At 41.4% G+C, this 15,944-nt stretch overlaps 1 protein-coding gene across 2 annotated transcripts; it reads right to left on the reverse strand.

The window, feature by feature from the left end:
• Positions 1–1,819: 1,819 nt before the first annotated feature.
• On the reverse strand, positions 1,820–13,681 carry LOC306859440 (serine/threonine-protein kinase Sgk2-like). 2 transcript variants are annotated; one of them, XM_079400460.1, is made up of 13 exons: positions 13,475–13,681; positions 12,690–12,820; positions 12,547–12,599; positions 12,319–12,376; positions 12,015–12,098; positions 11,464–11,595; positions 5,886–5,998; positions 5,773–5,809; positions 5,594–5,680; positions 4,250–4,345; positions 3,999–4,154; positions 3,819–3,908; positions 1,820–2,437 (listed from the first exon to the last, which is right to left on the reverse strand). In XM_079400460.1, the coding sequence occupies exons 2-13, from the start codon at positions 12,705–12,707 to the stop codon at positions 2,276–2,278; spliced, it is 1,086 nt and encodes a 361-aa protein (XP_079256586.1). In that variant the 5' UTR covers positions 12,708–12,820; positions 13,475–13,681; the 3' UTR covers positions 1,820–2,275. The 2 variants fall into 2 exon arrangements, with proteins under 2 accessions (XP_079256586.1, XP_079256585.1); XM_079400459.1 differs by lacking the exon at positions 13,475–13,681 and having other exon boundaries at positions 12,547–12,741.
• Between the last annotated feature and the right edge of the window lie 2,263 nt (positions 13,682–15,944).

Raw genomic sequence — 15,944 nt, forward strand, 5'->3', positions numbered from 1 at the left:
ATCACAGGTCGGGTTCTGAAGGCCTGCGCTGACCAGCTAGCACCGGTGTTCACCGAGATCTTCAACCTCTCCCTGGAACAGTCCATAGTCCCCTCATGCTTTAAGCAGTCCACCATTGTTCCTGTCCCCAAGAAACCGCAGCCCACCTGCCTAAACGACTATCGCCCTGTAGCCCTCACATCAGTGGTGATGAAGTGCTTTGAGAGACTGGTCAGAGACTTCATCATTGCATCACTACCAGACACACTGGATCCACTACAGTTTGCATACAGACATAACCGCTCCACGGAGGATGCCATCTCACACCTCCTCCACACCACAACAAGTCACCTGGACTGCAGAAAAGGGAATTATGTAAAAATGCTGTTTGTGGACTACAGTTCAGCGTTTAACACCATAATTCCCTCCACACTCACCTCCAAGTTGGAGGTCCTTGGTCTCAGCACATCCTTGTGCCAATGGATCTCCAGCTTCCTGAAGGACAGACAGCAAGCCGTACGGATGGGTAAACACACCTCATCCTCCATCACCCTAAGCACTGGAGCCCCTCAAGGTTGTGTTCTGAGCCCCCTGCTGTACTCACTGTACACTTATGACTGTGTGGCCACTTCCAACTCCACCACCATCATTAAGTTTGCTGATGACACTGTTGTGTTGGGCCTGATCTCAGACAACGACGAGACGGCCTACATACAGGAGATTAAGAACCTGGAGAGTTGGTGCCAGGTGAATAGTCTACACCTGAACATCAGCAAAACTAAGGAGCTGATAGTGGACTTCAGTACGAAGCAGGAGCGGTCGTACCAGCCGATCACGATCAGCGGGACTCCAGTGGAGAGAGTGGACAGCTTCAGATACCTGGGTGTTCACATCACGCAGGACTTGACTTGGTCCTGTCATACCAACACCCTGGTGAAGAAGGCCAGGCAGCGTCTGTACCATCTGAGACGCTTAAAGGACTTTAGACTCCCCTCTCGGGTGCTTAAGACTTTTTACACCTGCACCATCGAGAGCGTCCTGACGGGCAGCATCACTTCCTGGTTCGGGAACTGCACTATGCAGGACAGACGAGCCCTCCAGAGGGTGGTGCGTTCAGCGGAACGTACCATTCACACCGAGCTCCCTAACCTGCAGGACATCTACAGCAAGCGGTGCCTGACCAGGGCCAGGAAGATAGTGAAGGACCTCAGCCATCCCAACAATGGACTCTTTTCTCTGCTGCGTTCAGGGAGACGCTTCCGCTCCATGAAGGCGAACACAGAGAGAATGAGGAGGAGCTTCTTCCCGCAGGCCATTCGGAGTCTAAACCACTCTCCACTCTAATCACATCACCCCACACTTCCACTTTGCACATTTTTCAAGTACAATCTGCACTAATTTGTAGAAGGTACGGAAGGATAAATGAGTGGGACTTACATACCATTTGTCTTTGTCTTTAGTATCCTTTTACTCACTTATACACTTTACTGCACTGCACAGCACACGGACACTTTATCACTGACATACACTTTACTTTTTATAGAATCTATATAGAATCATATTCTATTTTTTATTCTTATATCTATTTGTTATTTTATTTTATTGCTAGTTTATTCTGTATATATGGTTACTGTACTTTTTCTATTTGTATTTTTGTAAACTTGAGGTTTTTCTAATTATGTTGGACAATTTGTTGGACAGTCGTACAATACATTTCACTACATGTCGTACTACGTATGTATATGTATGTGACAAATAAAATTTGAATTTGAATTTTGAAATTTAATACATGATTTCATAAAGCACAGTCAGATTAACTTTTACAGATCATACATAAAATAGATTTGATTGTGACATTTTTAATAACAGAAGAAATGCTCTTACAGAACATTTTGCACAAAGCGTTACAAAGCAAAGGTGTAATTTGTCATGCTTTTCAGTAATCAGATGAAGAACATTAGATGAGGATGTTGCCAAGAGTAAGGCACGCAGAGCCACAATCCCCAAATGACCAGCAAGATCAGAAATCTAGACTTTTACAGATTTTGCAACTATAGCTGCTTTGCCAGTGGTGCAATCAGCAAATCCATCTGCCACGATGTCCTTTAGTCTTACACAACCAACATGAGTACATACTGATGAAATATCTTATTATGAATGCAAACTGAGCACAACATCTTAAAACTCGTCATCCGACAGTTGTGTTTCCTGTGTCACAGCTTCTACTCTCATTACAGTCCAGTGTTTTTGCAGCGTCCAGAAACGTCTCAGTGACCTGAAGGTGAGAGAGCGCGCCTCAGAGGAAGCCGTCTTCTCCAGAGATGTATGAGAAGCCGTTGAAGGCGTTGGAGCTGCTGGTGGCGAGGCTGGGGGTGGGATCTGGAGTGCGGCCCACAGAGTTGGGCACCATCTCTCTGGTGAACTCTGGGTCAATGTGCTGAAGGTCTGCTGGGCCTCTCTGGAGAAACACGGCAGAACTCTTATTACACAAATCAATCGCTTTCGGTTTAGCACTGTCAGATGGACCAGAAATGAATGTGTGCATGCAGTAAAGAGGTGCATACAGTAATAATCTGTATTTGCTTCCTAATAATCACCAACAGTGTTTGGGAAAGTTATTTTTTAAAAGTAATGCGTTACAATATTGCGTTACTCCCTAAAAAAGTACTAATTATGTTACTTAGTTACTTGTTATGGAAAGTAATGTGTTACGTTACTTTTGCGTTACTTTTTAAATCTGGGCAGTGCTTGATTGTTTGTTTTTAACATAAAAAGTTCTTCTTTTACAAATATAAAAGCCCTTTCGCACCAAAAAAGAAATGAATACGGCTCAGGCTGAAGGAAATGTAGATTCACGTCTGTACAGTAGAGGGCGCAGCTCAAACGAATCGCATGAAGAATATGACGCAGGACAAGAAAGTTCAACACTATTCAGCAATAACAAAAATCAACCACAAATGTGTCATTTTTGCTTAGTATGGTTGAATTGGATCATTGAAGGTCAGCAGCAAAAACAGTTAATAAAATGGGATGAAATACATAAATATTTGTCTTATCTAACATTTGAGTATTGTAGGTTTGTATAATACTCTGAGTTTGCTTTTGACTGTTTTTATTGATTTTGAGGAACACTGAATGTGTTTTAGTGCAGGTGAGATGAGTAAATACATGATCATATTTAGTCTAGAACTACAGGGGAAGTCGTGGCCTAATGGTTAGAGAGTCGGACTCGTAATCCAAAGGTTGTGGGTTCGAGTCTGGGGCCGGCAGGGATTGTAGGTGGGGGGAGTGAATGTCCAGCGCTCTCTCAAATGGCTGCCCACTGCTCCGGGTGTGTGTTCACGGTGTGTGTGTGTGTGTGTGTGTGTGTGTGTTCACTGCTGTGTGTGTTCACGGTGTGTGTGTGTGTGTGTTCACTGCTGTGTGTGTTCACGGTGTGTGTGTGTGTTCACTGCTGTGTGTGTTCACGGTGTGTGTGTGTGTTCACTGCTGTGTGTGTTCACGGTGTGTGTGTGTGTTCACTGCTGTGTGTGTGCACGTTGGATGGAATTCCATACTTGGCTGTATGTCACTTCACTTCACTTCACTTCACTTCAGTAAGATCATGTTCACACACAAAGCTCTGCACTTACTCCTGATTTCTCTCAACATGGCAACACAAGAGCTGTCAGACAATACATGGGAAACAAAATAACTGGTGTTTTTCCTTCTAAATTAAAAAGTAATGTGTTACTTTACTAGATACTTAAAAAAGCAATCTCGTGTAACTCACGTTACTTGTAATGCATTACCCCAAACACTGATCACCAAAGGCCTGTAGGGAGTTTGTAGTAACCTACCACATTTGGGTTATATGGAGGAGTGATTCGCTTGTGGTAGAGGTCATCCCAGTTAATGGGGGCAAAGAACATATGATTTTTAATCTCCAACTGCAAAACCAGAACAGTTGACACATTAACAGTGATGCCTGGCCTGATATACAGTTTCACAATGACAAAGACCTCCAGAGGGTCACTCACAAAATCAGCAATGGCTCCTATCCGGCGACGCTGGTCTTTCTGCAGGAGTCCGCAGAGCAGGTGACTCGAGGCCTCCGACTTCCCCGGCGGCAGCTGCAGAGGTTTATGCTGGATCGCGTCGTACATCTCAGACACGTCCCGGCTGTAGAACGGGGGCTGTTTGCCACAGTCATCCCAAATTAAATGTGATTATGTTCCATTAAGTTTGGGCCAAGAAGATTAAAATATCGACAGTGAATCGGTGAACTTACTAAGCTGTAAAGCATCTCGTAGAGCACAGCTCCAAGACACCACCAGTCCACAGTGCGGTCATACGGCTCTTTCCGTAGGATCTCAGGGGCCAGATACTAAGAGTGAGAGAAAATACATAAAAGAAACATAAAAATACACTCACATTAAACAGTATGTACTATATACCAAATCTCCACTGCTGTAATTTGTTTATATTATCGAAAAATGTAAACTATGTTATAGCCCAGTGATATATTAACAGTTGAACATATGGTACATCCGACTTTACCTGCGTTCATACAGTACATCTCAGCTGCATAATAGTTTATATCATCACCAAAATGTAGCTATGTTATTGTCCAGCTCTTTACATAAAGTTGAATATAATAGTATGTCCAGCTTTATCCACATACGCACAGTAGTACACTAGTAAGTCGGATTCACTGTAAGTGAAGAATAAGTTGACTTAAAATAATTGAGGAAACTCGTTGCCTTAAAATTATTAAGTAAATAATAATAAAAAAATAAAAAGTGAACAATTCACTTAACTTATTTTTTTTAAATCCTTATTTACAGAATAATTTTAAGTTAAGTCAACATATCTCTTTTTACAGTGTATGTAGCTCCGCCCCTTTTTGTGCTCCGTCTTCCGGATTGCATTTCCACCAATTTATGAATGAACCACTTGTATTAAAATCTTCCAGGTCTTCTGACATATGTTATGACATCCGCTTTAAAAATGACGATGCTCTTGATAACAGTGGTTAACTCTAAAACAAGTAAATCCACTTGACCTACTAATTACTCTTCAACAGCGATGCTATAGAGCTACCTTCTAAAAATGGCTGCACTTGTTTCTCTGACGCATAAGGTCCATAGGGCAATAAAGACTATAACTGTATTATTGTACAGCTCTCTATGTAAAGTTTGATAAACATTACATTTAGCTTTATCTGCATACATTACAATAACGTGAAGTCATTAAATTAGATTAAAAATCTAAACTTTTTTTTGTTGCAAAATGTAACTATATTATTGCCCGGCTCTTTATATAAAGCTGGATGTATACTGTAAACATGTCCAACTTCATTCACATATATTTTCCTGTAGTTGAAACAATAGAGCATAGCGCTAGAATGCCAAAGTCATGGGTTTAATTCCCATAGACAGCAAAAACTGATCGAATGCAATGTAGGCCTAGGTCACTTATGATCAAAGATTCTGCCAAATGCATAAATGTTCATAAAAGTGCTGGATTGCTTGTGTTCTCGCAAAATACTGTATAAACTATATTATCATCCAAAATGAATCTGCAAAATGCTACTTTGAAACTGTGTATTGTAAAAAGTAAATGTGACTCGTACCTCTGGAGTGCCACAGAAGGTTGTGGTGGTTCCTTCTGGTTCTATGCCTTCTTTACACAAGCCAAAATCTGTTAACACCACATGACCCTGAAAGAGATCAGAAACAAACTCATATGCACAATCATCACAATGCATGTATTAGTGCTATTGCATGCACTAGTCCTAAATAGCTGTTTTACCTGGTGGTCTAACAGAATGTTTTCTGGCTTGAGATCTCTAGATGGGAACATGAAGACATGCAAGTGAGATCAGGCCAGCTGTGATATGACAGGAAAGCGCTGCAGTTACTGACCTGTAAACTATATTGAGAGAGTGAAGGTATCCGATGGCACTGGCCACCTCCGCCGAGTAGAAGCGAGCTCGTGCCTCGGAGAAACACCGCTCTCTCTGCAGGTGAAAAAATAACTGCGGGGGAAGAACACATTTTCTCCGTTTTGAACACATTCCAGTGATTGTGCTGCTTGTTTCCACCATGTAAAATGTAAAAAAAAAAACAAAAAAAAAATGTTTAAAACTATGGTTTAAGTTGTGTGAGCTGATATAGTACTTATACTGAGTTTATGTCGGTAAACATAATAGTCCAGGTGATATGTGAAAAAAGGCATGAAATTTGGTACACTTGTATAGTTTGTGGCCCTAAACATTTTCAGAAATGGAGCCATCGCAAAAACACCTTGTGGTTGCCATGGCGACCATTTTACTTTCCGCCATAACCAATTTATGTATTTTGTGTCATATCTCCTGAACCAAACATGACAACACAGAAAAGGTGACGTCTAACCCCTATGTTTTGATGGTCAATGATTACAATAATACAATATACAGCAAAACTATTCAGGTGAAGAGTTAATGGTGAAATCAGCAATGAGCATCACAGTATCACAGCATTTACAAACGTCCAAATTATGGCTATTCATTTTTTTTTTCTTTGATAAGTAACTAATATTTTATTCAATAATACATTAAAAGTTTTTTTCAAGAATACTATCATATATATCAGAGATATATATAAAAAAAATCATCTCAGGTAAGTGTATTTCCAATACATTCTTGCTCTCTCTCAACAACGCTCTAACATCACACGCAGACGGCAACGCAATCAGGTGATTAACTTAGTGACTTTATGAGAAGGATTACAATGAAATCTCAGAAGATGCAGAATGAAATTTCAAACATATTTCATGTCAATTTAATTTAATCTAGGGCCAGAGTTGTCTATTATGTTGTCCACAAGGGGGAAGCCAGAGTCCTACATGCGGGCGGGTACACGGGTGAATCGCTAATATTTGATGTAACAGGTGGAATAATATTTATGTGTAGGGTGTGGTGTGGGTGCAGGCTGGACGGTGACAAGCAATAACCAAGTCTATTTCGACTCGGCCCAGTACACACTGAGCAATGTAGCCAATCGCCCTGCCACTGATTGACAGCTCTAGTGATTATATTAAAGGGAGAACTCTTTGCTTGCTTTCTGTATTTAATCTATTCACAATTTGAATAAAAGTTTTAATAAATGAGTTTTTTATACCTCATGCAGGAGCTTTAATGCAAGTGCGGTTCGGGTCCAGTTTTTATGTCAAATGGGTCGGGTATAGGATTAAATTAGTGTTGCTGTCAGATAACGTGTCGGGTGTTCTGTTAATTACTGCAAGTGTTGGGTGATCATTTCACCAGCCAGGAAAGGTGAACGAAATCCATGCAGCTACTGTTGGATTGTCTGATGACACACAGCTCTATCATTCATTTCAACCAATGGTAGAATTTGGTAGGAGAAACCATGTGCTTGTATAATGGGTCCCAGTGATGTAGTGTATATGGTGAAGAACTGATCCCCGAGGAAACCCTGTGGCCAGAAACCCTGAAAGACCTACCTGTGAGATAATATTCAAGCCAGTGGAGTGCAGATCCGGTGATGGTAGATAGGAGAATCTGATGATGATAGATCCAGCAGAATAAGAACTGATGACTTGGAATCAGCTTTCTCTAACCGCAGGGCTACAGTGACCGACCTCAGAGCAGTCTCAGTTGAACGGCCGCTGTTGAAACCTGATTAGTTAACGTTCAGCTGGTCATTCTGTGAAAGAAATAATGTAACTGTGTCTATAAAGCTGTGAACCAAATGGTCCATTCCATTAGAATAACAAAGGAACAGAATTCCTCAGGAATGTCTTGTAGATTGCAGGATCTCCAGCGGGAAGGTCCTAACAGTATCGTTTCTAGCCCTTTTCCCACAGTCAGAACTTTGTGAGAAGCTAGGATGAATCAAGGGTTAAGACTGTTTGAAGACATGCTAACATCGCTATTGAAGAACTGCTACACTACCATCTTCAATAAATTCTTCTCCCCAAAAATATTTTGGTCAAGCCTACTTAATTTTTTATATTAGAGAACTCGATTACATTGGAGAGCCACCCAAAAGACTGCTCAGTAAAGATGATGATACATGGAACAACTTTGTAGGTTAGAAGGGGTAGTATGCACTGGCCTGTCTAGACAGATATAGTCTTGACATTAAGTTAAAGTGGACTAATTGAAAGAGAACAACTGCACACTCACTTAAGCATAATAAATAGCCTATGCTTAAGTGAGAGTGCAGTTGACTGTGACCTGGATTTGTGCACCTATAGAGGTGCACAAATCCAGGTGCACCTATAGAGGTGCACCTATAAAACTTGCACCTATAGAGGTGCAAGTTTTCCTTCAACTTGCACCTCTATAGGTGTGCGTTTGCTTTGCCTCACCTGCTCAATGAAGTTAAAGTGGATCATAAAGTGTCACTTGCTGTATTTACATCCAGAGATGAGAAATAGTTGGGTGAGGGAAGAGAGGATGACACTACAGAGGAAAGATGAAAGGGTGAAAGGAAGCGAAGGCTTTGCCTAAAAGTAACTGGTAGATGAATCGGTGGCACACAGGTAGTAATATGTAGGTTAAATATAATAAAGAAATGAGCAGAGATGTCTAGAGGTTTTACCAAATGTTGTCTTCGATACAACTGCATGTGTAAATTAAGTCAAGCTGGTTGCCTGATTTGTTAGTGCTTGTGGTGGCAAGCCATTTGAGGTCGAATGAAGCGATGAGTGGAAGTGGAAGTCTGCAGTGCAAGGGGTCTCCAGATCACAAATCCAGGTCACAGTCAAGCCCAAGAAACTAAGAGTAGACTGAGAAGCAATGGCCAGAATGAAGTTTGTTGACAGCTAACTGACAATTCCAGAGACCCAGAGAAAATGACAGAGGTGCAGTTGAAAAGGTGCAGATAGGACACAGTTTGCGTTGCCATCTGCATGTGATGTTAGAGCATTGTTGAGAGAGAACAAGAATGTATTGGAAACACACTACCTTACCTTACTCTGCCTGAGAGGTAAGGAAAAATACACTTACTTGAGATTATATTTGTTTATATCTCTGAAATAAATCATTGTATTCTTGAAACACCACGAGGTGTTCTTGCGATGGCTCCATTTCTGAAAATGTTCAGGGCCGCAAACTATACAATAATATAAGGATATTCCAACATAAATGCACTGTAAAAAAAAAAAGAAAAAAAAAAAGTTGTTTCAACTTAAAATAATTTGTTACCCCGCTGACTTAAAATTTTTTGTTTATTCAACTAAAATATTCCAGTTGCCCTTAAATTAACATTGAGTAATTTAACATTTCAAGTTGACTAAACTAAACATTTTAAGTCAGTGGGGTAACAAATTATTTTAAGCTGAAAACAACTTTTTGGAACAATTTTTTAATCAGAAGTATGTTTATTAATAGTGCTGTGGCAAATCCTGCCTCTCTTTGACCCTGAATGGTGGCTGTTTGTACTTCCTAACCAAAAGCACTTTGGTATTAATCTGATGTAGTCAATGCCAATGTTGAACAGTGCTTCAGTCTGAGTTGTATATTATATGAAGTCTTATGTACGTGTATTGGCTTTAAAGTAGCCTCCTCTGCTCACCAAGGCTGCATTTATTTGATCAAAAATACAGTAAATCGGCAATGTTGTGAAATACTATTAACACTTTAAAATAAATGTTTTTTTTTTGTTGTTTTTTTACATTTTTTAAATATAATTTATGTAATGTAAAGCTGAATTTTCAACATCATTACTCAGTGTCACATGATCCTTCAGAAATAATTCTAATATGCTGATTTGCTTCAAGGATTATGGATTAAAGGACTCTTTAATAAATCAAAAGTGCAAAAGAAAAACATTTATTTGAAATGCAAATCTTTTATAACATTACAAATGTATTTACTGTCACTTGTCATCAATGTAATGCATCCTTGCAGAAATATATAAATGTATAATAAATAAATACATATACACACTCACCTAAAGGATTATTAGGAACACCATACTAATACTGTGTTTGACCCCCTTTCGCCTTCAGAACTGCCTTAATTCTACGTGGCATTGATTCAACAAGGTGCTGAAAGCATTCTTTAGAAATGTTGGCCCATATTGATAGGATAGCATCTTGCAGTTGATGGAGATTTGTGGGATGCACATCCAGGGCACGAAGCTCCCGTTCCACCACATCCCAAAGATGCTCTATTGGGTTGAGATCTGGTGACTGTGGGGGCCATTTTAGTACAGTGAACTCATTGTCATGTTCAAGAAACCAATTTGAAATGATTCGAGCTTTGTGACATGGTGCATTATCCTGCTGGAAGTAGCCATCAGAGGATGGGTACATGGTGGTCATAAAGGGATGTACATGGTCAGAAACAATGCTCAGGTAGGCCGTGGCATTTAAACGATGCCAAATTGGCACTAAGGGGCCTAAAGTGTGCCAAGAAAACATCCCCCACACCATTACACCACCACCACCAGCCTGCACAGTGGTAACAAGGCATGATGGATCCATGTTCTCATTCTGTTTACGCCAAATTCTGACTCTACCATCTGAATGTCTCAACAGAAATCGAGACTCATCAGACCAGGCAACATTTTTCCAGTCTTCAACCGTCCAATTTTGGTGAGCTCGTGCAAATTGTAGCCTCTTTTTCCTATTTGTAGTGGAGATGAGTGGTACCCGGTGGGGTCTTCTGCTGTTGTAGCCCATCCGCCTCAAGGTTGTGCGTGTTGTGGCTTCACAAATGCTTTGCTGCATACCTCGGTTGTAACGAGTGGTTATTTCAGTCAAAGTTGCTCTTCTATCAGCTTGAATCAGTCGGCCCATTCTCCTCTGACCTCTAGCATCAAGAAGGCATTTTTGCCCACAGGACTGCCGCATACTGGATGTTTCTCCCTTTTCACACCATTCTTTGTAAACCCTAGAAATGGTTGTGCGTGAAAATCCCAGTAACTGAGCAGATTATGAAATACTCAGACCGGCCCGTCTGGCACCAACAACCATGCCATGCTCAAAATTGCTTAAATCACCTTTCTTTCCCATTCTGACATTCAGTTTGGAGTTCAGGAGATTGTCTTGACCAGGACCACACCCCTAAATGCATTGAAGCAACTGCCATGTGATTGGTTGATTAGATAATTGCATTAATGAGAAATTGAACAGGTGTTCCTAATAATCCTTTAGGTGAGTGTAATGTTTCAAGTCTTCATGAAATCGAAGTCACCCGCATGTTTTTTTTCTTACTGTGACTTCTCTCTGGTGTCTCCAGTCATTAGTCCACTTAAACCATGTCTTTATCATCTGCCTGCGTTTTGATTGGCCACGCCCACATCTCAACATCCAATCAGCAACAGACAGACAGAAGTACTGTATTGTGCATTTGTGTTCTTTGTTTTCTGATACTCTGTCACATTTGTATGCAGCTGCACTCAATTTTTTTGGGTGCAATGGTTTTTGAAACAATTGGACTTTTTCCTGAAAATGCCTGTTGTATTCATAAGTGATGCTTTCTTGCCATACCTCTCCACCGTTGACGTAATCCAGGACAAAATACAGCTTCTCCGAGGTCTGAAAGGAGTAGTGCAGTCCGACCAGAAAAGGGTGCTTCAGACTCTTGAGCAGCACGTTCCTCTCTGCCATTATATTCTTTTGCTGTTGCACACAAACACAGCATTGACGGAGGTGAACAACAGAATACAGATATGAGCTGACACCAACTAGGACAGGCCATAAGAATAAGACAAGTGACAATGCTACAGCTTCAAGAGGAGCTTTTCAGTGATAAAACAATTCATCTCTTTGCACACCGCTTGTGTATTACACACTGGGATTGTTTTCAGCAATTATATTCCAACGCCAAAACATGCGGTGAATAATAGTTACTGCTACAACTACTGTAGTAAATCAAAAGCCTGTCTTTTGGCCAGCAAGCTTGGCATGGTACAAAGGACAGAGTGAAAGTCAGATTAGATTAGATTCATTATCAGAGCAATGAGGTGTTTTCATCTTTCATATATGGAAAAACAAGCTGGTTGCATGCATGCAAAAAAAATAAATAAATAAACACCAACCTCTTTTTTCTTCAATATAACTTTCTTTTGCAAAACTTTGACGGCATAGAATTTCCCATCAGCTTTCAGTTTTGCTAAGAGCACCTGCAGTCGACATGATATCTCACATATTGTTTTGGATAAAACAGCATTACAGTATTATTTTTTTGTGCTGGTTACTTATGCCTTTAAAACAATCCCAAAGGAAAAAAACAAACATTTCTTTCATCAAGGTAACCTTAGCAGACTTCCGTCTGAAGCGTTAATGATTGCTGAAGTCATACGGGACACAGTTAATCAGATAGTGGCATCAGACGCGCCTCACCTTCCCAAATGTTCCTTTACCAATCACAGCCAGAAAGTCAAAGTCAGTGGGTTTGGCACTGAAGCACACAAGACAACACAAATGAACAGTCTAGCACAGTCTTTATAATATTCTGTCTATAACAGCCACTGCACCACAGTCACTATCTATGAACATAAATCCATCGTGTTCCATATGAAAGGTTTACAGGATTCTTCTGATAAATGACTAATAAAAGTGTGATCTTACTGAGGATTGACCGACACACCCAGATTGACCTCGTCTGATGGAGACGATAAGGACTGAAGAGGACAGTGAAATACATTAAACATATGCATCCCAGCAAAGCCTGGCTAATGTATAGAGTAACAGAGAAGAGTGGAAGTTCTTACTGGATTGTAATGAGCCATCTTGTGTTTCTCAGCGGTCAGATCTGTGAAGATCTGAAGTGTCCAGCAGCACTGAGCTCTTATGCTGGTCTGACTGTAGATGTGCTGCTCTCAAACTGGATCTTCAGGTTTTCCTGACACAACAGACCCATGAAGGACGTTTGGTAATTCAACATGAACACGTTTACACGGTAAATACAGCTTTGCAATTCTCCTGCAAATCAGGACTACAAATAAACACTTTGTTCCTAAAGGTTGTGTCTGCTGGTGTGAGCTTCACAGTATCGTGATGACTATTATAATCCTTATGTTTTTATTCATCTTAATAAACACCATCGGACGAGTTAATTATGAATCTAAATAAATAAATGGTTACACGTTTATTTTAAGGTGTCCTTGTTACAGTGTAATTCTACATTTAAGTACTGAGTAATATTAATTAACTACATGTACTTACTATATGGTTAGGGTTTGGTTTAGGGTTTGGTTTAGGGTTACTTGCATAATTATGTGTAATTTATTGTTATTATAATAGTAAGTACATGCAACATGTGTAACAAGGACACCTTAAAATAAAGTGTTACCAAATAATTAATAAAAGCTTGTATAATATATCAGTTGGAAGTAGATTAGTGTGTACACTGTCAAGCAGTTTGTATATTATAGTTTCTGATCTTATAAAAATAAAACAAACAAAAAAGCATAAATATGATGTTATAACAGATGCAGGCAAAGACACGCACTTGAAATCATTTGAAAATGAAAGGGTTCTCTGAAAAACAACTCACCCGTCTGTTTGGAGTCAGGGTTAAATATATAGTTGAAGAAGTTTTGCTGATAAAGTGTTGTTGAAGTGCATCATTTTCTGCGCGTGTCTCAGAAACGTCTGGTTATGCAGCTGCTTTGGCTGCAGGCCCGGGTGAATGATCAACCCATGTGTGCACCAGAGATATGAGAGCCTCCGTCTGTGTGTGTGTGTGTGTGTGTGTGAGTGTGAGTGTGTGAGAACCAGAGAGACGCTGTGTAGTGTGTGTGTGTGTGTGAGAGAGAGAGAGAGAGAGAGACAGAGACACTCTGTAGAGTGTGTGTGTGTGTGTGTGAGAGAGTGTGTGAGAACCAGAGAGACGCTGTGTAGTGTGTGTGTGTGTGTGTGTGTGTGTGAGAGAGTGAGAACCAGAGAGACGCTGTGTAGTGTGTGTGTGTGTGTGTGTGTGTGTGTGAGAGTGAGAACCAGAGAGACGCTGTGTAGTGTGTGTGTGTGTGTGTGTGAGAGAGTGAGAACCAGAGAGACGCTGTGTAGTGTGTGTGTGTGTGTGTGTGTGTGTGTGAGTGAGAACCAGAGAGACGCTGTGTAGTGTGTGTGTGTGTGAGAGAGAGAGCGAGAGCCAGAGTATGGGGTGTGATTTGTGCATTTACTTTGCAAACTAAGCAATCAACGTGTCGATCGTCGCGTACCTTGCCGTGACCGATGACGTGTGATATTGTGCGTGTGGATAAATGCCTGGATTAATACTTAGGCTATATTCAATTATCTTTACTATTGTACCTTTTTAATTTTGGATATGATCATCACACACGTTTTCATGTTTTTGTGGGTTGGGCAACATTAGTAATCAGTATAATAATAATTAGTATAATTATATTTACGCCAGATTTAATATAGTAGGACTGCAACAAGTGTTAGCTATATTACTTAAGGCTGCCAGTTAGAAAAAGGTAATTCAATTAATTAAATCTTGCAGTTAGTATTTGACAGATTTTACTGTAGCCTACAGCAATTTTATAAAACTTGACAGAGCATGCTGCACAACTTCTTGTCCAGGCCCTTGTTGTTTCTAGACTGGACTACTGCAATGCTCTTCTGGCTGGTCTGCCATCAAACACAATCAAACCTCTACAAATGATTCAGAATGCAGCGGCACGACTGATCTTCAACGAGCCCAAAAGAGCGCATGTTACACCTCTCTTCATCTCCTTGCACTGGCTACCAGTGGCAGCTCGCATCCAGTTCAAGTCACTGATGCTTGCGTACAGAACTACTACAGGCTCAGCACCCTCCTACTTCCACTCACTATTACGAACCTACATCCCCTCCAGAAGTCTGAGATCTGCTAGTGAGAGACGCCTTGTGGTACCATCACAGAGAGGCTCAAAATCACTCTCCAGAACATTCTCGTTCACCATTCCTGGCTGGTGGAATAATCTTCCCACCCCTATCCGGAACGCCGGATCCCTGGCAATCTTCAAGCAACAACTGAAAACTCATCTCTTTCGGCAGTACTTGACCTCATCCTAAACTCAAAAAAAAAACAAAAAAAAAACCTTTCCCTCTATCTTTCTCTCCACCTACTAGCTTGTACTTATTTGAACAATGACTGAGACTTGATGTTACGAGCACTTCCTCTGTCTGATTGCCTCTTCAAGATGAATCGCTTTTTGTATTCCCCAATTGTAAGTCGCTTTGGATAAAAGCGTCTGCCAAATGACTAAATGTAAATGTAAATGTAAAACTATACATTTAGTAAACATCCATCCATCCATCCATCTTCTTCCGCTTATCCGGGGCCGGGTCGCGGGGGCAGCAGTCTAAGCAGGGATGCCCAGACTTCTCTCTCCCTAGACACTTCCTCCAGCTCTTCCGGGGGGACACCGAGGCGTTCCCAGGCCAGCCGGGAGACATAGTCTCTCCAGCGTGTCCTAGGTCTTCCCCGGGGTCTCCTCCCAGTGGGACGCGCCCGGAACACCTTCCCGGGAAGGCGTCCAGGAGGCATCCGGAACAGATGCCCGAGCCACCTCAGCTGACCCCTCTCAATGTGAAGGAGCAGCGGCTCTACTCTGAGCTCCTCCCGAGTGACCGAGCTTCTCACCCTATCTCTAAGGGATCGCCCAGCCACCCTGCGGAGAAAGCTCATTTCAGCCGCCTGTATCCGGGATCTTGTCCTTTCGGTCATGACCCAAATCTCATGACCATAGGTGAGAGTAGGAACGTAGATTGACCGGTAAATCGAGAGCTTCGCCTTGCGGCTCAGCTCTTTCTTCACCACGACAGACCGGTACATCGACCGCATTACTGCAGAAGATGCACCGATCCGTCTGTCAATCTCCCGTTCCATCCTTCCCTCACTCGTGAACAAAACCCCAAGATACTTAAACTCCTCCACTTGAGGCAGGAACTCTCCACCAACCTGAAGTGGGCAAACCACCCTTTTCCGACTGAGGACCATGGCCTCGGATTTGGAGGTGCTGATTCTCATCCCA

The sequence above is a fragment of the Barbus barbus genome (assembly GCF_936440315.1).
Source record: "Barbus barbus genome assembly, chromosome: 40".
Taxonomy (NCBI): domain Eukaryota; kingdom Metazoa; phylum Chordata; class Actinopteri; order Cypriniformes; family Cyprinidae; genus Barbus; species Barbus barbus.